Source organism: Pseudorca crassidens, chromosome 9 (genome assembly GCF_039906515.1).
Source record: "Pseudorca crassidens isolate mPseCra1 chromosome 9, mPseCra1.hap1, whole genome shotgun sequence".
Classification (NCBI taxonomy): domain Eukaryota; kingdom Metazoa; phylum Chordata; class Mammalia; order Artiodactyla; family Delphinidae; genus Pseudorca; species Pseudorca crassidens.
Genome location: NC_090304.1, coordinates 15,956,880 through 15,979,879, shown reverse-complemented (window position 1 = coordinate 15,979,879; position 23,000 = coordinate 15,956,880). Strand labels below are relative to the sequence as shown.

The 23,000-nt window shown below is 53.2% G+C and overlaps 1 protein-coding gene across 1 annotated transcript in view; it reads right to left on the bottom strand.

The window, feature by feature from the left end:
* ALX4 (ALX homeobox 4) overlaps window positions 1-23,000 on the bottom strand; it is a 39,896-nt gene that overhangs the window by 867 nt on the left and 16,029 nt on the right. Inside the window, exons 2-3 of the mRNA XM_067751756.1 lie at window positions 7,856-8,166; window positions 994-1,122 (exon numbers count right to left, since the gene is read on the bottom strand). Of these exons, the coding sequence (XP_067607857.1) occupies window positions 994-1,122; window positions 7,856-8,166 (440 nt within the window). The remainder of the gene's footprint in view (window positions 1-993; window positions 1,123-7,855; window positions 8,167-23,000) is intronic.

Genomic DNA, 23,000 nt, shown 5'->3' with positions numbered 1-23,000 from the left:
AGCGGGGGCCTTCCAGGGGCTCGAGCCCTTGAGGCTTCAGAAGTAACTTCCGGGACTGAAAGGGCTGCCTCAGGAGGTGGTGAGGGGAGGGATGGAGCCGGGCTGGGGGTGGGGTGAGGTGGGGGGGCACATGGAAGGTGTTCAGGCAGCAGGTGGGGTCGACCTGGACATGTTGTCTTCTATCTGTGCAGCTGTAATCCCTTCCCTCCCCAGCTTCCACCTCTGGACCCATTTTCCTCTCAGCGTTTATGGGGAGATAGAACTGGGGACTCAGCCAAAATTACATCCGTCCAAGTGTCCAGGCTGCCTGACTTTACTCACACTACTTCTCGTCCCTTTGCATCCCACTGAGGACTCAAATGCCCCAGGACGAGGGAATGACTGACAGCCATGGAGGAACATGCTCTGGTGGGGATGGGAGAAGACGGGACAGACTCCTGGGAGAGCCGTGAACACGCAAAACAACCTTTCTGAAACTGGATAAGTCACAAAGCACTTTTGCACAATCTAATTTAGACCTTCGAACAACCTCGTAAAAGAGTTGAGGCAGATGCTTTTTAAAGCCCAATTCACAGGTGAAGAAACGAGGCTCAGAGAGCTTGTGACTTGCCTGTAGTGAGAAAGCTCTGGAGCTGGGATGACTAAGGATTCCATGTTCATTCCAGCCCTGCCTCAAGGCCTCCAGGCTTTAGGAGCCCTCTCCTAGGAAACACTCGGAGTGGCTCCCGGGGGCCCGGAGGCCCCCCTGGCCTTCAGCAAAGCTTCCTCGGTTCTGATGCTCACAGCGCAAGTGGCCAAAGGGGCAGAAGAAAAAGCCACTCTCACCGCCCCGGGCTTCCTTCCCTGAAGTCCAGCCAAGGCTGGGTCAACACTTACGTCGGACAGAAGGAGCTCCGGGCCTCCCACATTCTGGAGAAACGCACACGCCCCGAGTACTCTTTCCGGGGACGGCGCCCCTTCTCAGAGCGTGAGGGGCTGGGGACAGGCACGTACCTGGGCATAGTTCTCCGCTCGGGTGAGGAGGGGCAGCTCGTAGGCCGTGGAGAAGTGGGTTCGAACCTGCTGCATCTGCCCAAAACGCTCCCTCTTCCTCCACTTGGCCCTCCGGTTCTGGAACCAGACCTGCAGGACAGAGCAGTTGTCACGGGGGTCAGGCCAGGAGCTGGAGGCCCCGCCTTCGGGCAGTGCCAGCCTTTCCCTTGAGTCTCACCAGTTGCAGTGTAGGGTCGAGGCCATGGGGGTACAGGTAATGTGTCCGCCTCGGCCTTTATCCTCAAGAGTTTACAATCTAGAATGATAGACGTTGAGAGCCTGGAAGGCACTTTATTCCAGTTTATCATGTGGGCCTGATCTTGGGCCAGTAGCTTCATTTTTCTAAGCTTCAGAATCTAGAGCAGGCAAGTGTCACACACACAAAACACACGCCACTAGTCATCTTAGCGGTCATCTAACCAACCCCAGCATGGGGGGCGGCCTGATCCACTGGGGCCACAGACTCCTGGGGAGAATCTGATAAGAGCTGTGAGCGCTCACCCAGAAAATCGTTCTCTTGGACGATCGCACACATGTGGTTTGCCATCATTTTCCAAAAGGTCTGGGCTTCCTGGGACCTCTCCACCCAGGTTCAGGATTCCCACTTCCTGAATCCTCTGTGCAGACTTCTGTCGGAAAGAGTCCCCCAGCTCAGAACACCCTGGGTTAAAGATTCTCTGGGGGACAGGGGTTCCGTCGGGCTCCAGAGGCAGTCAGGGATGGCTTTGCGGAGGGAAGGCTGGGGCTGGGCTCCGAGTGCTGGCTGGAGGGACGGAAGTCCAGGCCGAGTTTAGAAACAGCAGGGCACACGCAGGAGGCCTCGGGAGGCCACGCTGCCAGGTGGGGGAGTGATGGGAGGGAAAGGACCATGGAGGTGGGAGCCAGGTTGTGGGGGGCCTCAGATGCCAGGTGGCGGGGGTCGCCACGGTGCCTCGAAGAGAGGCAGCTGCTGCAAAATCTCAGGCTGAAGAGTAGCCTGGCGCCGAGGGGGGGGGGGGCCTGTCACTGGGCATGGGGGTGGGGTGCTGGCGTGACCTGACCAGGCACTGGATGGGGAGGGCGGGCTCTGAGTCCGGTGTGTGAGCCAGGGTCTCTGGCCATGGGGGTGGAGGTGGGGCGGGTCCTTTTCCTTTTGCAGGAGCAAAGTTTCTGGCAGGCTGAGAACTTTCCTAAGGCTCAGGGGCAGGAGCTCGCCTTGGGATCTGTCACTCCTGCCAGTGACTTGGGGTCTGGGGAGGGGGTGACGGGGACAGGGGAGGGTGGGAGAGGGGGAGTGAGCAGGGCTCAGCTTCCAAGCCAGAAAGGGCTTCAAGCTGAGTCCAGGGCAGACCTCTGAGCTCCGTGGAGGGAGATTCCTGGCAGCTTGATGTGCACCTACCCGCTGCTGACTGAGGTGCAGGTGGGCACACCTCGAACGGCACACCGCCCCCGCCAGCAGTCTTGCTGAGAGCATGGAGCTTCCTCGGACGAGGGGGAGGGAGCTGGGCCTGAGGCCTGGACGGATTCACCATGCGGCAGCATAGAGGCTGCTCGCCCATGGGTGCCCACTGGGGTGCCTGGCATAACCACTGGCCTCAGTTTCTGCATCTGGAAAATGGGGCCAATATCTGTGCTGACCTCTTTCCAGGGGTGGTGCCTCTGAGGGCAGCAGGTGAGCTAGATGGGAAATGCTGTCACAGAGTTTTTAGAGTACTTCACACTTGTTTATCTTATAGCTCCTGACCTTCCTTGCTGTCTTTTGCTAGAAGAAAGAAGTCAGAAAAGACAGGGGCGGGGGTTGTGTGTGGCCCATGTTAGTGTGCGGAGAGTGGGGGTGAGGAGGGAGGGTGAGGCTGCAGCTCGTCCCAGTACACAAGCATGAGTGTCACACACACACACACACACACAGAGCGCTGCTGGCATCTCTTTCAGCGTCACTCTGTTTCCTGTCTTGACTCTGGTGTAGGAGAGGCGCTCTCCTGGGTCCCCCACCCCCACCCCCGGAGCCGGCCCTCTCTTGGGCTGGAGTCTCAGCCGCTGCCCCACAGCCTCCCGGGGCTTCCTGTCCTCCTGGGGCTCCTGGGGTCCGGGCCCAGGCCGCCCACTGGGAGCCAAGGGCAGATCGGGTCTCCTCTCTGTGCCGCTGAAACGGGATCCCCCTTTATCGGTGGTCTGGAATGGGGGACTGGGGGCAGGATGAGAGAATGAATCAGAGGCGCTTGTTTTCATTTCATGTTTAATTTCCTGCAGGCTTAGCTCAGTCTTTCCGCTCCTTCCTCAGCCCCCCAGGGTTCTCTGAGGGGGAGGCCAGCGGGAGGGGAGAAGCCCACTGGAGGCATCTAGATATATGACTGCTTTCTTTCTTTGAGGCCGGGGAGAAGGCTAGAAAAAGGTGACGTGTCTGCCACTGGGGGGTTGCTGTTGAGTCTCTGTGGACTCGGTCCCGTGGTGGGATCCAGAGGTGCTGGTGGAGGTGACACGCAGGCGTGGGCTGGGCTGGGAGGGACACGGATGGGCAAGGAGGCAGCCCAGTATCCTGCATGGGGTGGGGGGGGCCTGGGGTTGAGGGGAGGAGCAGAGTGGGGGGAGACGGAGTGCGTGGTGGTGGCTGGAGGTGAGCGCGGGGGAAGAGGCGGGGGAGAGGGGAGACCTGGGTTCTCCGGGAAGATAGATGAGCCCGGGGGAGAGGCAGCTGAGAGAGCACTGTCTTGGGGAGGGAGTGGAAGAGGGTCAGGCTGAGGGATTTATTTGAGGGCTAAAGATGGAGATCGCGGGAGGCGGCACAGCTGCGTGGAGCAGGCCGATGGGAGAAGAGCTGCCCACCTCCACTCTCTCCTCCGGGTCTTTCCTCCCTGGGCCTTACCCTGCATACAAGGCTGGAGGTTTTCTGCCCAGATGAGGCTTAAGCTAAGTCAGCCTCCTGGTCCTCGGCCTCCTCACACCTCAATCGGGTGGCGGCAGGGGTATCCTCGCGGGCCCCTTCTGTGCTCACATCCAAGGGTCCTGAGACTCAGAGCATCCTTCCACTTCTGACCCTTGGGGCCTGGGGCTGTGACAGCTGCCCCCGTAGGTGCTCTGTGCCTCAGGCTCTGTGGCCCTAGGCCTGTCTCCACTGTGCAACCCCAGAAGGAAGGGGGACTGCAAGGCCCAGGACCACCCTGCTCCCAGCCCACCCCAGCCCGGGCCCGCTCAGCACAGGCCTCTCCTCGAGGAACCAACCATCTTGGCAGGGTCCTTGCTAACCGCAGCCCATGTTGGGCCAGGGCGGGGTGGCCCGGCGCAGGGAGGCCTCTGTCTTATTTTCTTCAGACACCAGCTGCGGAGACTGGAGTCCCAGACAGCAGGGAGAGGCCCCTGCAGCCCCCTGGAGCGGGGCCAAGCCCCGGGCTTCTTCCCAGGAAAGGTCCATCTCGGGGCCCCCATCACCCCCTCCCTGTCCCCACTGCCACTCTACGCCAGGCACCTGGCTTCCCACCAGCTGAGCACGGGCCCTAAACAAACTCAGCAGAGGCAAGCAGGGAGATCCATCCCCACATCCCCCATCCCTGGGGCACTGCCAGGCTCAACCCAGAGGTCTGACATACATGACAGTCCCACCCACCCTGCTGCCTTTATACAAAGAAAAGTCTCAGAACAACCTGGCATGTGTCCTGCTACAGCAAACTAAAGTAAAAGAAGCACTGGGCTGGAACTCAGGGTCCCACGTTCTATTCTCAGCACTGCCACTGAATCACCTTTCCTGAGTCACCTGATCACAGGTGATCGCTTCCTGCCTCTGGGCCTCTTCTTCCTTGATATCAAATGAGAGGACCAGGTGATCCTTTCCAGCACTAGCATTCTATACTTCTATGGCCCTTCCCTTAGATGATAAGATATGCACACATTAGAGTTTCCCTTTCTGCCTTGGCTGCCAGGAAGCTCAGGGTTGAAATTTGCGCTCAGTGGCAAATATGATCCTTAGTCTAGATCTTTGACATAAATACCTTCCCATTTCATGACTTTGTTCTTGTTCTTAGATGAAAATAATAAACCTTTAATTGTAAGCTGCCCCAGCTCCTTTTTGCAAGTAGGCATAAATGTGTGTGTGTGTTTGTGTGTGAGTGTGTGTCTGTGTGTGTGTATGCAGGGAGAGCGCTCCAGTTTAGCACTCCATTGTGGTGCCTGAAAAATGTAAAACGTACCCCAGTGTCATTTCCATGTGTTGTACTAGAAGGACCATCCTTCTTTTGATACTAAGTGAATTTTACTTCTTGGCACCCCTGTCCATTTGTTAGGGACACACACGTGCGCACACATGTGCACACATGTGCACTGCACAGAAAACGAACGGTTTGCTTCACACAAACACAGCATCTACAGGAATGCCCCATAACAGCCACCGGCTCTCCACCTACTCCTTTAGCTCCTCCCAAATCCATTGGCTGAGCTGAGGCCAGATGCTGTGGCTCCTGTCCAGACTCTTGAGGCACCAGGAAGTCGCATGACTCAGGTGGGACAATGGGTGTGAGAAGGTTTCTGGAATCACAGTGAGGCCTCAGCTGCCCTGCCTTTCTTCCCCAAACACTTACTGCGAACTGGAGAGGAATAAACCGGGAAGCTTGTTTTTGGGAATTTACAGATAAACGACCTGACTGTTCAGAACGCCCTCGGGTTCCTGCTGTTTCTGGATGGCTGTGTACTCACTGACAACTACCAGTGCCTTTTCACATTAGCCATTTTATTTTATTTTACTCTATTTTATTATTATTATTTTTAATTTTTGGCTGCGCCGCATGGCATGTGGGATCTTAGTTCCGCAACCAGGGATCTAACCCGAGCCCCCTGCAGTGGAAGCGTCGAGTCTTAACCACTGGACCAGCAGGGAAGTCCCCCACATTAGCCATTTTAGATGAAAACGTGTCTGGACCGTATTACAAATGCCTCTGCCTTTTTAAACAGAGCATGGTTGAGACTGATGAACCTTTTATTGATGCCTTAGAAACACTGCTGAAGATTCTCTAGTGAACAAATGCAAGAGAAGGTGCCCTTGGGGTCTGCGAAGTAACAGGGCTTTTTGTCCTGGTGCTGAAAAGACCTGCGCAGAGCTGTGCTGAGCTGATCTGAACTGTGCTGCTTGTTTTAAAAAAACTCCTCTTTGCTCTGAAGCTGTTGATTTCCACAGCCCACAGGAGGGGGAAAATAGCTATCTGCCAACACCTGGTTTGCTGTTTCTAACATGCTCTGGGTTGGAAAGGCAGGCTGAACATGACGTTTATTCTGTGTTACGCTGAAGCTGTGTCTGGGGTACTTAGAGGACTTTGATTCCTTTCTGGTTCTTTCTCTGCTGTAATTTCATGCAGGGAGGGAAGATACACCTCTGTGGTCAAAGGAGGTCAGTTGGTCCACGTATGTTTATTTTTTGCCTTTGTTGCTCTGAGTTCGGCCTTCTCTAATTGGTAGGAATACAGTGTTGAACAACAGACAGTACCTGCCCTCAAGGAGCTCATATTCCAGTGAGAGGAGACAAACAGATAAAATATTTTAAGCCGTCATAAATTCTATAAAAAAGATAAAATAGGACAATGTGGTAGAAGCTGACCTGGTTTGCTTGTGTTGTTTTGTGTTAATTTGGGTTGAGTTGTGTTGGGTTGGGTTGAGCTGTGTTAGGTTTTGTTGTGTTGTGTCGGTTTTGGTGGGTTCTGTTACTGTGTTGAGCTGTGTCATGTTGTGTTGGGTTGTGTTGAGCTGTGTTGGGCTAGGTTATGTTGTGTTGTGTCAGGTTATGTTGTGTTGTGTCGGCCTCTGTTGGGTTGCATTGAGCTCTGTTGGGCTGTGTTGGGTTGAGCTCTGTTGGTTTACGTTATGCTGTGTTGTGTTGGGCTCTGACAGGCTGTGTTGAGCTGTGTTGAGTTCTGTTGAGCTGTGTTGGTTTAGGTTATATTGTGTTGTGCTGTGCTGGGTTGTACTGTGTTGAGCTGTGTTGAGTTCTGTTGAGTTGAGCTGTGTTGGTTTGGGTTATGCTGGGTTGTGTTGAGCTGTGTTGGGTTGAGCTGTGTTGGTTTAGGTTGTGCTGTGTTGTGTTGTGTTGGGCTGTGCTGGCCTATGTTGAGCTGTGCTGGTTTAGGTTATGTTGTGTTGTGTTGTGTTGGGCTCTGCTGGCCTGTGTTGAGCTGTGTTGAGTTCTGTTGAGTTGAGCTGTGTTGATTTGGGTTCTGCTGGCCTGTGTTGAGCTGTGTTGGGTTGAGCTGTGTTGGTTTAGGTTGTGCTGTGTTGTGTTGTGCTGGGCTCTGCTGGCCTGTGTTGAGCTCTGTCGGGTTGTGCTGGGTTGAGTGTTTTGGTGGTCGGGTGATGGTGGCGGCCCCTTCTTTAGCCATGGTGGTCGGGAAGACTTCTCAGAGGAGGCATACTGAGTTGGAACCTGCAAGATGGAGGACGAGGCAGCCATCCTGGGCAAAAAGAAGATCTGGGTTGTCTCTGTTTCTGCCCACTGGGCTGCTACGGATGTATTTAAGTTCGTCCTGTTTCCTTTCTAAGAGATAGGCCTTCCAGAGCAGAGACCAGTTACCTTCTCCTTCATGAAAGGGCCTGGACTCCCACACTACGTAGAACTCAGAAGTACAGCTTACAGGCGTCCTGCCCGTCCACTGGGAGCTTCGCCCCAGCTCCAACCAGAGCAAGAGGCCAGACAGTGAAGTGAGTGAAAGCCGACTTGCTCTGGTTGGAGCCGGGGCGTGAGGGGTGGGCTGCTTGCACCGAAGTGGAGAAAGCCCTGGCCTGACCGGGGACAGTCAGGCGGTCCCAGCTCCGGCCACCACCCCAAGGGCAGGCCCTGCTCTCCCGCGCCCTCCCAGGCGCCTTCACTGACCTGCACGCGGGCCTCGGTGAGGTCGGTCCTCATGGCCAGCTGCTCCCGCGCGTACACGTCGGGGTAGTGGGTCTTCTGGAAGACTTTCTCCAGCTCCTCCAGCTGGTAGCTGGTGAAGGTCGTTCGGTTCCGCCGCTTCTTGCCCTTGTTGCTCTCGGAGTCCGCCTTCTCCAGTGGGCTGGGGAGGTCGGTGCTGGCCCGGTCCTGGGGCCCCTTCACCCCAGCCTCCTTCACGCTGAGGTAGCTGTTGTCCATCCCCACGGTGTCAGAGTCGGGCGGCAACTCTGGCTCACCCAGGGAGCTCTCTTTGGCTGAGGGGGGAGGAAAGAAGGTCAAAAACCAGTGGCTGAACCAAGCATGAGAGGAGGGAGGGACCGGGGAGCCATCCCTTGCCTTTGCCCTCTCAGGGAAGTATTGGATGCGAGGTCAGGAGGCCCAGGTTCTAACCCTGGCTTGCCATTAACATGCTGTGTGACCTTGGGCGAGTCTCTGACCCTCTCTGTCCTCATCTCAGCATGGGCTCCTTTCCGCACCAATGTCCTATGACTCTGGGTCAGCCAATCTGACCTCTATAACATTTAATCTCCACCCCACTGACCCTGGGCTCCTCCCTCTAGAAGGACTCCCTTTGCCAGCACTTCTTCGGGCGTCGAGGTTGCTGACTCAGTGCCTCGGACTCCCAGAGTGGGAAGGAAAACTCAGTCAGCAGCCATATCTGGCCCAACTGGGCTTGGAGTGAGGAGGAGAGGCCCTGCCTTTCCTGGCCTGGTCCTGTTTGGGGTTCAGCAGGGGCTCTGGAGACTCTGCCCAAGAATCCAGCGCTGAGGGGTCCTGTCCCGGCACCCTCCACACTGGTCTCACCTATTTTCCAAGTGGTGACCTGCCCCTCCAGGTGGGGGGGCATGTTTACTAAGGAAGTGGGGCACCTCCCCCTAACACGCCCAGGATGCTGACACGGGGGACCCAGCAGACTTACACAAAGCTCACGGCCCAGGCCCACAGCCACTGCTGTCTAACAGAACGGGGCTCTGCCCGCTGATTCCTGGATGCTCAGAGCTGCAAAGGACCAGTCAGCCCACAAGGGTCAAGGGTGGAGCGGGAATTAGCTGTCCAAGTCCAAAGAGCCCAGTTAGCACCCTGGGCACACACTCGCCTCAGGGCAGGGGTCGGAGCACAGGCTCTGGAACTGGCACCAGGGGTGTGAGTCCCAGCTGGGTGCTTTGGACAGTTCACCTAACCTCTTTATGCCTCAGTTTCCCCCTCTATAAAATGGGGATGCGGAATCCTGTAGGATCTTCCTCACAGGGTAGTTGTGGGATTAAAAAGGCTGACACACAGAGCACTCGGCGTGGTCCCGGCGAGGCAGCCTTCTGCCCGTATCATTAAGTTACTCCCAGTTCTGGTCTAGACTTGTGAGCAGAAGATTCTGACCCTGGAGAAGTCCTCCAAGTGGGCAGGCCCTCCCTGGAGGCCCCAAGCGCAGGAGCGTGTGCACATGCTGTGGGGAGGGCGCTGGACTGGTGTCTGGAGACAGGGGTGTGAGCACCTCTCTGAGCCAAATTCCATTGACTGTGACTCTTGTAGAGTGAAATAACATACAGGATTAATAAGACATGTGTGGGGAGCATTTGACAAAACCTTTCACACGCGCAAGCTCTGATTATGACAAGGATTTGTGGTCGGTGTGAGCACCAACCACTCTGACCCTCGGTCTCCTCTTCTAGGAAGAGATCTGAGCAGCGGGCATTAAGTCAGGACCATGCCTCTAGCCCAGGTCTCTTAACCCTGTCCGGGTCCTAGGGCCGAAGCTTCAGGTTCAGTCTCGCCCCTGGCTTTCTGCGTACACTGGGGGCTCTCTTACTGCTGGGGAAGCTGAGAGGGACGTTTTGCTCTCTGTCATTCTCACCTCCCTCTTCAAGGCACTGAGGAAATCGGGGTGGAGGTGAATGCCCAGAGTGGGCCTGGAAGCAGCTTTGGGAGGCTGTTCTTGAGGGCCACTGGCAGCGTCGATACCAGCAGGGTGGGGGGCTGACCCTCAGGCATCACATATGACACCCACGTAAGCCCAGACACAGGCAGACCGCCACGGCTTTGGTGACAGCATCATGCAAGCTGCAGCTGGCAGCCGGGCCAAGAGCTTTCAGCAAAGATATTTATCTTCCTGGCAGACAAATAAGTTTTATGTTTTGGGTTTTTTTTTTAAGGAGAAGAAATCCCACCCAGCCTCACCAAAAATAAACATCTCTGTTATGCAACTTCCTGGAGGCTAGACTTGTGGGGGGGCAGCCCCTGCCCCCTCTGCCCTGGCACTGCTCCCCAGGCCCCATCCCATGACCCCGTAGACCCTTACCGTATCCTCTGGCCTTCAGCCTGGGATCGGGACCACCCCACACAACAGCAGGGGCTGGGCCATGCAGGGGAAGCTCCATGTTATAAAAAGCAAGTGTTGGTAGGGACCAAACTCCTCATGTTAAGGCAGGGGAAACTGAGGCCAGAGAGAGCGGGAAATGTGCTCTCATTAGCGACAGAGTGCAGCCTCTCAGCCCTTGGTTGGTCCTTTACTCCTACCCATGGTCTCGCGGCCTCTCCTGGGGAGAGAGGTAGGACCAGAAGGAATCCAGGGGCCTCACATAACCAAGAGGCTTGGTCTGCGCATCCTGGGGTCAGAAGGACCAGCCCCAGAGGAGGAGAGAGTGCGGATGTGGCCTCTGGGAGAAGCTCCCCAGCGTGGGCTGGTTCCAGGCTCAGCTCGGGGCGAGGCGGCAGAATGTCCAGTCTTCCAAGAAGAGGAGTAAGAATCCAGGTTCCCCCCCTCCAGCCACCCACTGGGAGGGAGCGAGTGGGTCAGGAGTGGGGAGACAGCATGGCGTGTGCAGAGACCACCAGACCGAGAGATGGGAGATCTGTTCGCAGTCCCGGCTCTCCCAAAGTCCGCCTGAGACTTCAGAGGATGCCTTTTATGTCCCAGAGCCTCATCTGCACGGGGAGCAGGCACGCCCTGTCTGGTGTCACAGCTTTGGCCCTCCCGTCTTAGGGACCAGTGGGACCTTCCCCTTGGGATCTGGAGTGGGGAGAAGAGGGGAGAGGATGGGGCCATGTCTGTCCAGGCAAATGTCAGCTCACTGGAAAGGCTTAGAGATGAAGGAATTCTGGCAAAACTGAGGTTTCTCTGGTCCTTGAAGAGGGAAGGAATCTTCCAACTCTCCATCTTGATTATTATCATCTTGCTTTAAATTCTGAGGTTGGGCCCCTCGTTTAGACAACAAAGGAAAATTCCCCAAGGTTCTGACCCAACTGGTCAGAACGACAAGCCAAGGAAGTCCCTCCCAGGTGCTCAGGGCATCAGTTTCCACCTGCTGCCACCCCACAGCATCTCTACAAAGTGCTACCATCCAGGCTTTGGTGACAGAGAGCTCACGCCCCCAGGACAGCTGGACCATCTGTCCTGAGGTCCAGCCCGTCTCCTGTAGGGTCTGGCTCATTGGTCCTGGTTCAAAACGTCCCGGGGCCTTTCCCAAGCCAGCCCTGCGGACATCTGGAGAGGGCTGCCACGTCTCTCGTCTTCCATCCTCCTGAGTAAATAATTACAGTTCCCACCGCTCTTCTGCAGGAGGTCCTGAGTTTAACAGGCCTGCCTGAGGCAGGTGGGTGCCAGGGATGGGACGGGTGATGGTGTTGGGCTCTGGGCAAAGCCAGCAGATCGCTCTGCAACTAGATGATCCAGAGGGGCCGGGTGGAGACCTGGTACCGTGGCCCGAGGCCTGGCGCTGGTCAGGGTCCAGCTCGCTCTGTGACTCCCTCCTCAAGACGGCCACTGAAAACGGGGCCTGAGACTCAGGCTGAATTACTCCTGAACAAAGGAAAGCACTGACCTCCTTGGTCTCCCTCACCCCCACCTCTGTCGACCTGCCTGGAATGTCCCTTTTTTTCCAGCTGACCTCCAAGGTCCAATCAAGCACCAGCTCCTCCAGGAAGCCCTCTCAGGCTGGGGCAGTCACACAGACCCCGCCATCCAATTACTGGCTGTGTTTTCGGACTAGTATATAATCAAACCCCAAACGTCCAGCTCCTCCTAGAGAATCAGTTCCCTGTGGGCTGGGACCTCATGCCATTCGTCCTTTCTCAGCCCAGGATGGGACAGGCAGCAGACAGGCAGGAAGAGGTTACTGAAGAATCAACGAACAATTTCTAACAAACAAACATCACTGAGCTCTCACTCTGTCCAGCTACCTCTGTGCACCTGCTGCGTGCCAGGACCTATAGGGTACGTGCAGAGATGTTTGTTGAATGAACACATCCCCGTAAACACTGAGGAGAAAGGTGGCGATGATACATGAGAAAAGTGCACATAGTGACGAACGCCTCCAGCAGAGGCTGAAACAGAAGGAGGAGGTGAGATCACCGAGGGAGAGAGGAAAAGACGGAGGACGGAAGGAGGGAGGGAAGAAGGAGGGAGAGGAGAAAGACCAGGCAGACATGGAAGGATGTCTCCACGCAGCAAGCAAGAGGGTCAGGGAGGCAGAAGGAGAAGCACAGAGATGGGCTTCACGGAGCGCGGCTCCGGAATTGAAATGCCCAGGAAACCCAGTCCAGCATCTGCCAGGAACCAGCTCTGCATCCATCGCGCTGCTATACTGGGACAGAGAAAAGGCCACTGGGATCTCCCAGCGTGCCCCGCTGCTGGGCCCACCTTCTTGAGGCCCAATAGCATCCGGCACTGGCATGAAGCTGAGCAGCGACAGAGCCCCTTTGGGTCCAGGCCACCTGCCTCCCTGGCTGGCTTCCCCCCATCCTCCCTGGGGCAACCCCCTGTGGACTCTGGCCTGGTGCTATGCTGACACCCCGCCCAGAGTGGGAAGGGATCCCCGGGCGGGCTTTGTCCCAGGCTGTGTGGCCCAAGACAACGTAATCGCAAGCTGCAGCTTCCCCGAGAATGTCTTGATCTGGAAATAGGTCCCAGGCTGCCCAGAGGAGTCAAGTAATGTGCACAGAACGCCGTGAGTCATCCTTGCCTGCCCCGAGGCAGGGACGCTGGCCCTTCAGACAACCCCAGGCAAAGACTCCCGTCGACCACTTCTGGTGAAGTGGGAAGCATTCTTCGGTTCGAGGTTATATTCTCCATCAGAACCACAGAAGGCCCTTGGGCCTCTGCCTGAACTCCCCTGGGGAGGAGGCCTGGCCTCTTCTGGGAGCCACCTGGTCTGCCGCCGGACAGCCCTGGCTGTTGGATTTCAAGAAATCCAACGAGAAACGGGAAACCTTTCTTCATTCCCTTAACCTCTAGCCACTCGTCCCGGTTCAACCCTAGGGTGTCACTCTACTCTAGACTAACTTTTTTTGACATGAAAGGCCTTGAAAGATTTCCAAAGGTGACCGGGATTTTTTTTTTTCATGACTGTGATTTCAAGAGAATTTTTTTTATGGCTGTGATTTAAAGAGAATGAACTTCTGAAGCCATTTGGGGACAGGGTGCTGCAGGCCTGTGTGTGTATCCCTTCCGCGTGCACGGATGTGCGCCCTCGGCACGGGGCAGAAGCCTGCAGTTGCACATGGGTGCGGGGAACACATGCGTAGTGGCCTGCGGATAGGTCTGTGTAGCGCGCAGGCTCATGTGGTCAAGGGCAGGCACACAAGTGGCACGTGTGTGCCTGCGGACGTGTGCTGTTGCGTGTGGGTGTGGGTGTGAACGTGACCCTGTAGATACACGCGGGTGGGTATGGACGTGGGTGGTGCGTGCGTGCGTGTGTGCGTGTGTGTGTGCGTGTGTGTGTGTGTACCCTTGCACATGGAGGGTCTAAGGGGTTTGAGTAATTTTATCCTCTGTGCTTTTGATTACATCTATTTTCCTCCAAACATCTGCTTTGTGGGGGACATGCCGCTTACTCTGTTCTCGGGTGAGCCGGCCGCACGCCCTGTGGCAGTGTGCACACCGCCGATGCAACCTCCTTAAACAAAACAGGCCAGCGTGGGGCCCTTTCATGCTATTTAAAGGGCACTGACTAAGCCCACCGCTGTCCAAACAGTCGTGCGGGGGTGGGGGCAGAGGTGAAAGGTGAGCCATGGATTATAACCCCAGCCTACCTCATCTGCCGCTGGACTCTGTCCAGAGTTCAGCTTAGACGTCCCTAGTTTTAGCTCCAGGCCCAAGAAATAACACCAAAGGGGGAGCAGTAACTGGGGCGGCGTTTCAGCAAACGTGCATGGAGCCTATCAACGCGTACCCAGTAGAGACGGACGGTGCTCCTGCCCTGGAGGAACTGCCAGTTTGTAGAGAGGAAGCTCAAGGGCTCAGGCCAGCCACCCACGAGGTGACTTAGGCACTCCTGTCACCAACATGCACCCACCCAAGCCCTAAATGTGCCTCTCAGAACAAGGAAAGTCCGAGAAACCGTCACAGATCACAGAAGGCTAAGGAGACATGGGGACTAAATGTGATGCGGTATCCAGGACAGGGTCTTGAAACAGTAAAAGGACATTAGAGAAAAACTAGTGAAATCTGATTAAAATGTGGAGCTTAGGTAGCAGTGACGTTAAAACTAAAAAAAGATGGGTAAAATATTTGAATGGACATTTCACCCAAGAAGATATACATGGAAATCAGCATGACGACCCCCTCAGTGTATTATCCACTAGGGATATTCAAACTAAACCCCCCTTGAGATATGGTTACACACCTATTGCAATGGGAATAAAAAATCTGATGATACCAAGTGATAGTGAGGATATGAAGCACCCGGAACTCTCATTCTTTGCTGGTGGGAAAACACCGTGGCATTGTCTTGTAAAATTAAACATACTCGTATGGCTAGACCCAGAGATCCCACTGCTAGGCATTTGCCCTAAAGAAACAAAGACTTATTTTCATTGCAAACGTGTATGCAAATGTATATAGCAGCTTTGCTCATCATCACGCCAAACTGGAAACAACCCAAATGTCTTTTAACAGGTGGAACAGCCATGCAGTGGGATGCTACAGAGGCAAAAGGAGCCAACTAGTGATACGAACAATGGCATGGACTCTCAAAGACAGCATGATGGTCTGTACAAGAAGCCAGTCTCAAAATGTATATAGTGCAGGACTCTACTTATTTATCGCATGGTATTCTGGGGAAGGTAACAGTACTAGGATGGAGAGCAGATCACTGGTTGCCAAGGGCCGGGGAGGGGGCAGGTTTAGACCACAAAGGGCTGGTGTGCAGAACTATCCTATCTCGTTTCCCAGTTGTGATGGTGAGTACGTGGGTCTGTACAGGAATGTGTTCAAATTCATAAAATAATACCCCCCCATTTTAATTTTACACCATGCTGTTTTAAAAATTAAAAAATATGTAAACTATACAGAAAATTAAAAATTGGGTTTAAATATAGTAAAGAAAAACTAAGTAAGTAAAAAGTTTGTATGTCTTCACCCAGAAATCTCACTTCTAGGAATTTAAACTAAAGACAGAATTAGGGATGGGCACAAAGAATTAACTAGAGAGAAAGTTCATCATGGCATTATTATATGGAAAAACTGAAAATAACCAAAATTTTCAATAATAGGAGATTGGTTAAATAAAGGACGATATTTCCATAACTGGAAGATCCTTCCTGATTTTATTCTGCAGACTGTTTCTCTCTTGGCATTTAATACACATTATTTTGTATCTATTTGCTTTTCCTTTATTTATTGTCTCTCTCTCTCTCCCTTCCATAAAACAGGGAATATATCTGCATATACTTGTTTTGTTTAGCCCTTTTGTTTAATGCCTAGTATCGTGGCTGGTATGCAGAAGGGGTTCAATAAACATTTGATGAAAAAGGAGTGGAACTGATGTGAAAGAACAGCATTTTAGTAACTGAAAGATGTTCGTGTTATAGTAAGTAAATCTCATTTTGAAAAAAAGGGGAGGTAGGGGTGGGGTACCTGTCCTTAGAAAATACTAGAGGTTTCCAACGGTAAGAATACTGGTATCTGGGTTTTGTTCCTTTTTTTTTTCTCGTCTGACTTAATTTTCTATTTGTCTTACCATGACCAGAAATGGCTTTTATCATTTTAAAATGCTATGTGGAAGCAGCGATTAGAATCCTGAGTGATGTCTGCTCTGGCAGGTGTTGGATTCGGCTGTGTGATGTGGGAGGTGGGTGTGAGCGCCACGGGGGAGCCGGGTGGAGGAAGGGTAGGGATGCTTCAGCGAAAGGCCCCTTTCGCGGTGGGGATCGGCCACTGTCCTCACAAACTGGGCCGCCCCCCCCCCCCGCCCCTTAATTCTGAGGCCTCTTGGATACTGGAGATTCCCAGAGCTCTGGCTTAAGCGTGGACCTCATTGGTTTCTCTGCCCTCAGACTCACCGCCCTCAACTACAACCAGAGAGAGTGTCTAAAGCACACATCCCATCTAGCGTGAGCCTGTCTAGAGGCCCTCCACTGGTGCCCAGAGCCCTCAGTAGGATGGTCAGATAGAATACAGGGTGCTCAGTTAAATTAGAATTTCAGAGAAACAGTTATTTTTTAAGTGTAAGTATGTCCCGAATATTGGATGGGGCATACTAATACTAAAACTTATTCATTATTTATTTGAAATTCAAATTAAATGGAGCGCCCTGGTTTTGTTGTTAGTTTTTTGCTAAATCTGCCAACTCTTCAAGTCAGGCTGACTGTGGCATTCAGGATTCCCCAGGCGGGACTGACACTGGTTCTCCTCACAGACTTACATCTTTCCACACCCCACCTCTGCACCTCGCTTCCGGTCCCACAGACCTGCCCTCATGCCTCCAGTACACTGCTCGAGCGGCTTCAGGCTACCCCATTCCTGCATATGGGCTCTTCCTTCTAACTGGAATGCCCTTCTGCCCCTCATGCATCTGGCTAACTCCTCCTCTCCCTGCATATCTTCCTCTGTAAATTTTGTGGCTTTTCCCCCCCTCGTTACATATAATTATCTATGTTTTATATGGAAATTAAAAAAAAAAATCAAGACAGACCAAAAGAAGAAAACGGTAACACACAAACACAAAAGGGAAACATAATTTTTTTTTGGTACAAGTCTTTTTTTTTTTTAACCTAACACTATCCTGTATATCTTTCCATCCTATTCTGTATTCTTCTACTACATCGTTTTTAGTGGCTGCATAGTATTTCACCACACGGACAAACTATTTTATTTCATCAGTCCTTTCCTGCTGGGCACGTGGATCGTTGATTGTTTGAAATGATAACAGGCCTGGGATGAATATCGTTCGGTTAAATCCCTTGATACTTTCATGGTAATTACCTTAGAAGAAGCTCCAGGAACTAGAAATACCGAGTTAGATCACAGTCACACCTTAAGAGCTCTGATAAATGTGTCTTCTAGAAATCTGCCAATTTCCTCCGTGTGCCCACCTGCTTCAGGGCCAATACCAGTCATTATACTGTTTTTTAAAATCTTTGCCAGTGTGAAGGATAAAAGTGAAATCTTGTTTGAATTTACATTTTTTTATTACTAGTAAAGTTAACCTTTTATTTGTTGTATTTCTTCTTTGCTGAATTGTTTCTACTGGGCTTCCAAGGTTCAGTGCAAGGCCGACCGCTTCTTCCTCCCTGACCCCGGGGGGCTGGGCTTACCTCTTAAACACTGGATTCTCTGCTCTAAAGCACTGGTGTGTGGTCCTGCTTCCCACTCCACTGTGAGCGGTTCAGTGCAGGGCCTCCCTGACGCACAGCTGGGTCCTGAGCTGGGCCCGGGCTCCTTCTGCCTTTGGTAGCGCCAGGGCAGCTCTGCACGCCCTGCTGAGGTGATGGGGCGCCCATAGGAAAGGGACCCAAGGCCACGGGGCTGAACTCCGGAGCCGGGGGGCCTCGGTCCCTCAGCACACACTGCTGTGTGTGGGCCTTGCGGGATGATGGGGCTCAGAGAAACCAGCCACGGGGCGGGGCATGAAGGGCCAAAGGTGGCCCCGCTGCTGCTAGGGCCCTGGGTAAACCTTTTAGTTTCTCTGCTTCCTCATGTCAACAAGTATTGCCGGATTTCCTGCCAGCGAGAGGAGAGAAGGGGTTATGGAGAAGGCGCAGCCCCTACAGGAAGCCAAGACTGAGGAGGAGTCGCGGGGCCCTGGGACGCCATGCGCACCCACAGGGCAGGTTCCCGGGTCCCTGCATAAAGGCTTTAGGCAGCACCCCCAATCCAGCATGATCAAGGCTGCAGTGGCTCACACTGGCCACCAGGAGGCACTGCAGTCCCAATTAAGTTCCTCGGGGCCAGAGGTGATGCCCCAGGGTCCCGGCTTCAGACGAAGTTTCTCCAAGTTTGGTTAAAGGCACAGGCCCTCCCTGGGAGGGTTGGCCAAACAAGCAGTTATTCAGTCCTACTATGTGTCTGCCGCTGTCTCAGCCCTACAAGGGACACAGGGGTGGATGAGGTGGGTCCCTGCCCTTCCCCAAAGCGCTCTTTCCTCCTCTGGTTCTGAGGGTTTCCACATTCTTGACTTCAGAATTCCCACACGGTGGCTTTCTTCAGCACCCTCGTTTTACAGATGGGCAAACTGAGGCTCAGAGAGAAGGAATCCATTGAATGTCACCACCACTGGGTGCCAGGCCTGACCTGAGCTCCTGAGTCCCCAGAGTCACCTCCCTTCGTGGAGACTCTGGGGAATCCTCGGTCTTCTAGCTACTTACAAGGGAGCCATGCAAATGCTGCCCACACCCAGGTTTGCCCAGGTGGCTGTCCACGCAGCTGGCGGATCTGTTGCCAGCTCTTCTGTGGGCTCTTCCCCAGGGAAGCGTCAGCAGAGGCGGGGGCTGCAGCCCCCTCCTCCATCACTCCACTCTCACACAGCTCTCTTGGTTCTTCCCACACACTGAGGTGGGGAGGTTTCCTGTGGTCCAGAGGATGGAGGGCGCCTCCCAGAACCAAGGAAGGAAAAGGAATTAGCACTGGGATGCTTCATGCTTTACCCAGTACTAGCACACCTGTCATGCCACCACTGCTGCTCTTCACAACAACCATGTGAAATATGCCCATTTGACAGCCCCAGAGACTGAGGCCAGAGGGAGTAAAGGACTTGTCTAAGAATACACAACTGGTGAGAGGCAGAGCTGAGGTCCGACCCCTAAGCCTGCGGCAGTTCCTCTGGGCCCTCCTGGAGTGGATACCCTGTGTGGGGCTGGGACGGGACAGCCAGAAGACAGGGTCAGGGAGGAAGGGAAAAAGTGGGAGTCACAGGAGAATGGCTCCTCTCTGACGCCCCTACATCTGCCCCATCACATCCAACCTTCAGTGCTGGCCCTGATGAAACTGTCCTGATAGAACTTCATCGACCATCTGGGACCTCAAATGTGGACCCATGCCTTTTCCTGGGACCTTGTTTTCAGAGTCCCCTCCATCCCCCAGCTTACACCCAGCTAATTCTTTCTTGTTTTCTTTCGGACACCGGGTCTCAATTTGCATTTGTTCTCCGCTAAATACCAAAGTATTTCGAGGTAAAGAGGCATATGTCTGCAACTTACTCTTAAACGGTTCAGAAAGAAAGAATACGTATCTGTGTATAGGTATGTATATTGATACATACATATATACAAGAGAGATTGAGAGTGATAACACAAATATAGTAAAACGTTAAGATTTGGGGAATCGGTGTCAGGGGGATCTGGGAATTCTTTGTATTCTACATTTAACTTTTCTGATGTCTGAAAATATGTCAAAACAAAAAGCTTTTAAAAAGAAGAAGTATGCAGACAAACGGGAAGAAACCACTTTATCCAGGAATCCCAGTTCTGAAGCCGGCATTTGTCATAATTTGAACAGGACCCAGACCGGGGTTTAGTTAGCAACCTCCCCTCCTCCCTGTCACCAGCACTGTCCACGGCCTCTGCAAATGAGCTTGCACATTGGAATCAAAATCACAAGGCAGAAGCCAACTCTAGGAACAAACCTTGCTTCCCCAGCCCTATGGAAACCCACATTTCCATCCACGTAAGTAACTGGAGACCCCCTTAAAGCACGTGGTTCTTCTAAATGCTCTTCCAAGGCCCGAAGGAAGCAGTATTTTGTTAGCTGAGGTCAAATTACTCTCGGACCTTAAAAGTAATAAAAGTACCTTTTATTGTTTGAGCCTATTATAATTTCAGTCCTCCTACAATTAGTCTAAGTGAGCGAGGTTTCCTTGTATCCAAAGAGAAGGGCTTAAAAAGAAAGCCCACTGACAATAGCTGGACCATGGAAGTGACCTAAGTGTCCATCGGCAGATGAATGGAGAAGCAAACTGGTTCAGCCACACGGTGGAGTATTATTCAGCCTCAAAAAGGAAGGAAATTCTGACACCTGCTACAACACAGATGAGCCCTGAAGACCCTATGTTGAGCGACACAAGCCAGTCACAAAAAGGCAAATACTGTATGATAGCACTTATATGAGTCCCTCGAGTAGTCAAGTTTATAGAAACAGGAAGTAGAACGATGGTTGCCAGGGGCTGGAGCCCGGGGGTGTGGAGTTAGTGTTTAATGGGGACAGAGTTTCAGTTTTACAAGATGAAAAGAGGATGGATGGTGGTGACAGTTGCCCAACATTATGAATGTATTTCATACCACTGGACTGTACACCTAAAAATGGTTAAGATGGGGCTTCCCTGGTGGCGCAGTGGTTGGGAGTCCGCCTGCTGATGCAGGGGACACAGGTTCGTGCCCCAGTCCGGGAAGATCCCACATGCCGCAGAGCGGCCGGGCCCGTGAGCCATGGCCACTGAGCCTGCGCGTCCGGAGCCTGTGCTCCGCAACGGGAGAGGCCACAACAGTGAGAGGCCCACCTACCCCCCCGCAAAAAAAAAAATGGTTAAGATGGTAAATTTTATTATTACTTGTATGTTACTACAATAAAAAAAATTGGAAAAAAAGAAAAGAAAGCCCACTAGCCTGTGTCCCTCAGGGCCTTCACTGCCTTTAGCCCCCGAGGTCCCCTCCGTCCGCCCCCTTATGCCCCAAATTTCTTTTTTTTTGTCTTTTCCCTGATGATGTGACTTGGTTTGCATCTATTCATTGTGCTCCTTCCTTGGTTTACTTGTTTGTTCATTCACCGATAACCTCCCCAGAGCTTCCCCTTAGTCATGGCCTCATGGAAGGGACAGACGTGTAACAGTGTGGTCAAGTGTTATGGGCCCCTCTTGCCATTGCAAGAGCCCTGCATCCTGGGCGCAGCGTGTCCACAGGAAGGAGCAGTCAGTTCTTGCTGAAAAGGTCAGGGAGGCCTCAGCAAGAGCGTGACCTTGAACTGCGTATTGGAAACTACGGAGGTCCTGGCAAGGCACGCTACATTTTACGGCAAAACAGGACATCCCAAGTCCCTACTGAGCTGGTCCTAAATTACTAAGTGAGAAGCCTGAGGGGCCTCCCCACAGGGCTGGTGCCACTAATAAGGACGACCACATAATCACGCGCGTTTGAGTAGTACTGACCCATCCACTATCTTATTTGATCCTCCCCAGATCTCTAGGAGGTCTGTGTTTTTACCCCCATTTTACTGATGAGGAAACTGAGGTCCAGAGAAGCTTAACTTGCTCAAGGTCACATAGCTAGGAGGGGCAGAGCTGGGATTTGAACCCAGCTGGTCCAGCTCCAGGCCCAGTGGCCTGTCTATGGCCTCTCACACAACGATGTGTTGTCTCTCTTCCGTAGACAGGCAATCTTGAAGGGATTGCAGGCAGACTTAGTCTTGTCATTGAGAGACACAACTGAGCCACTGGAGATGTTTCCATCACAGAGGACTAATCTAAACAGAACTTTCAGGTGACCATGAGAAGCCCCATGTATGATCGAACACTTGAACATCACCTCCTGATACTTACTGGGGTGAGCTGGGTCGTGACCTCAGTCAGGGACTCTAACCAGCCCTGGGAGCTGCTATCCTCATGGAGACTGAGGTTCCCCGGCTCCTTCCTTCCTGGTCCAGCCTAGGTCTCATCCCCAAGCCCTGCCTCACGAGGCTGGAGGAGATCCTAGCACCCCGCAGGGGCAGGGGCGCTGGCCCAGGCTGGGTCCACTGCCACGGAAGCAGAAGGAGCCTCCACACTCTCCCTTAACCCCAACAAGAAGTCCCAGAGCTCAGGGGTCACCGTGGGCCACTACTCACCTTCCAGGCAGGATACGGAGACCCCGAGCGACCGACCACAAGGCCTGTCAGTGGAAGGACTGTGTCTGCCGGTTTCAAATCAGCTTGGTGGTCTGTCTGCCCCTTGTCCCTCTCTACCTTCACCTAACCAAGTGGCTTTGGGTATGTCCCTAAATATCTCCCACCTAATCCCTCAGAGCAGGGAGAAAACGTGCATTCCCAACCATCCCCATGGAGACACACTGAAATAGTGCCATTGGATCCAAGGGAGGCGAGATGGAGAAGCTTAAATCCTGCTCTAGGTGAAATGAATGAGAAGTCTTTGGAGCAGGACAGACTTGGGTTGGACTCCTGACTCTGCCACTTATTTGCTGCATTCATTCATTCAGCAACATTTCTGGAGCGCCAGCTATGTGCTGGGCAAAGTTCCAGGTGATGGAAATAGGAAGTCTAATAAGGCATGGCCCCTTCCTTCCAAAAGTCCCCCTTCATGAGGGAGGCAGTGATTATGGTGCGGGGAGGTGGACAGAGCAGAGGCATCTAGGCCAGCCTGGCGAGGGAAGCAGTATTTCCAGGACCACTCCAGATCTCTGTATAGGAGCGGCTTCAAGGCAGCGATCTCCTTGGAGGGGTGTGTTAAAGCTGAGTAGCTAGCTCTTTATGCATGATAAGGAAGTGTCAGTTTTCCCCATTAAAGAAACGGGGAAATTTCTAAAGGAGATTGTTAAGGAGGCTTCCAAGCCACTCATGCTTTGGCAAAGTGACTTGGCCTCTTTGTGCCTCGGTTTTCTCATCTGTAAAGTGAGGTGGGTGATACCCACATCCCAGCGTGTTTGTGAGGTCTCAATGAAGTCAAGTGCAAGAATGCACATCTCTGCCTGATACACAGCACACTCTCTATCAACGGGAATCCCCCACGATAGCTTAATACCCTTATTATTTGGAGGCAAGGTAGGCCAGGGCAGCTGCAAGAGCAAAGCAAAGTCAGTCACTCAGGCTGCAGTGTCTCATCCTTCCCCGCCCCCCGCCCCAGGTGTACTCTTTTAAGCTCAAGTTTCCCCAGCTCCAGCTGCCCAGAACATGCCA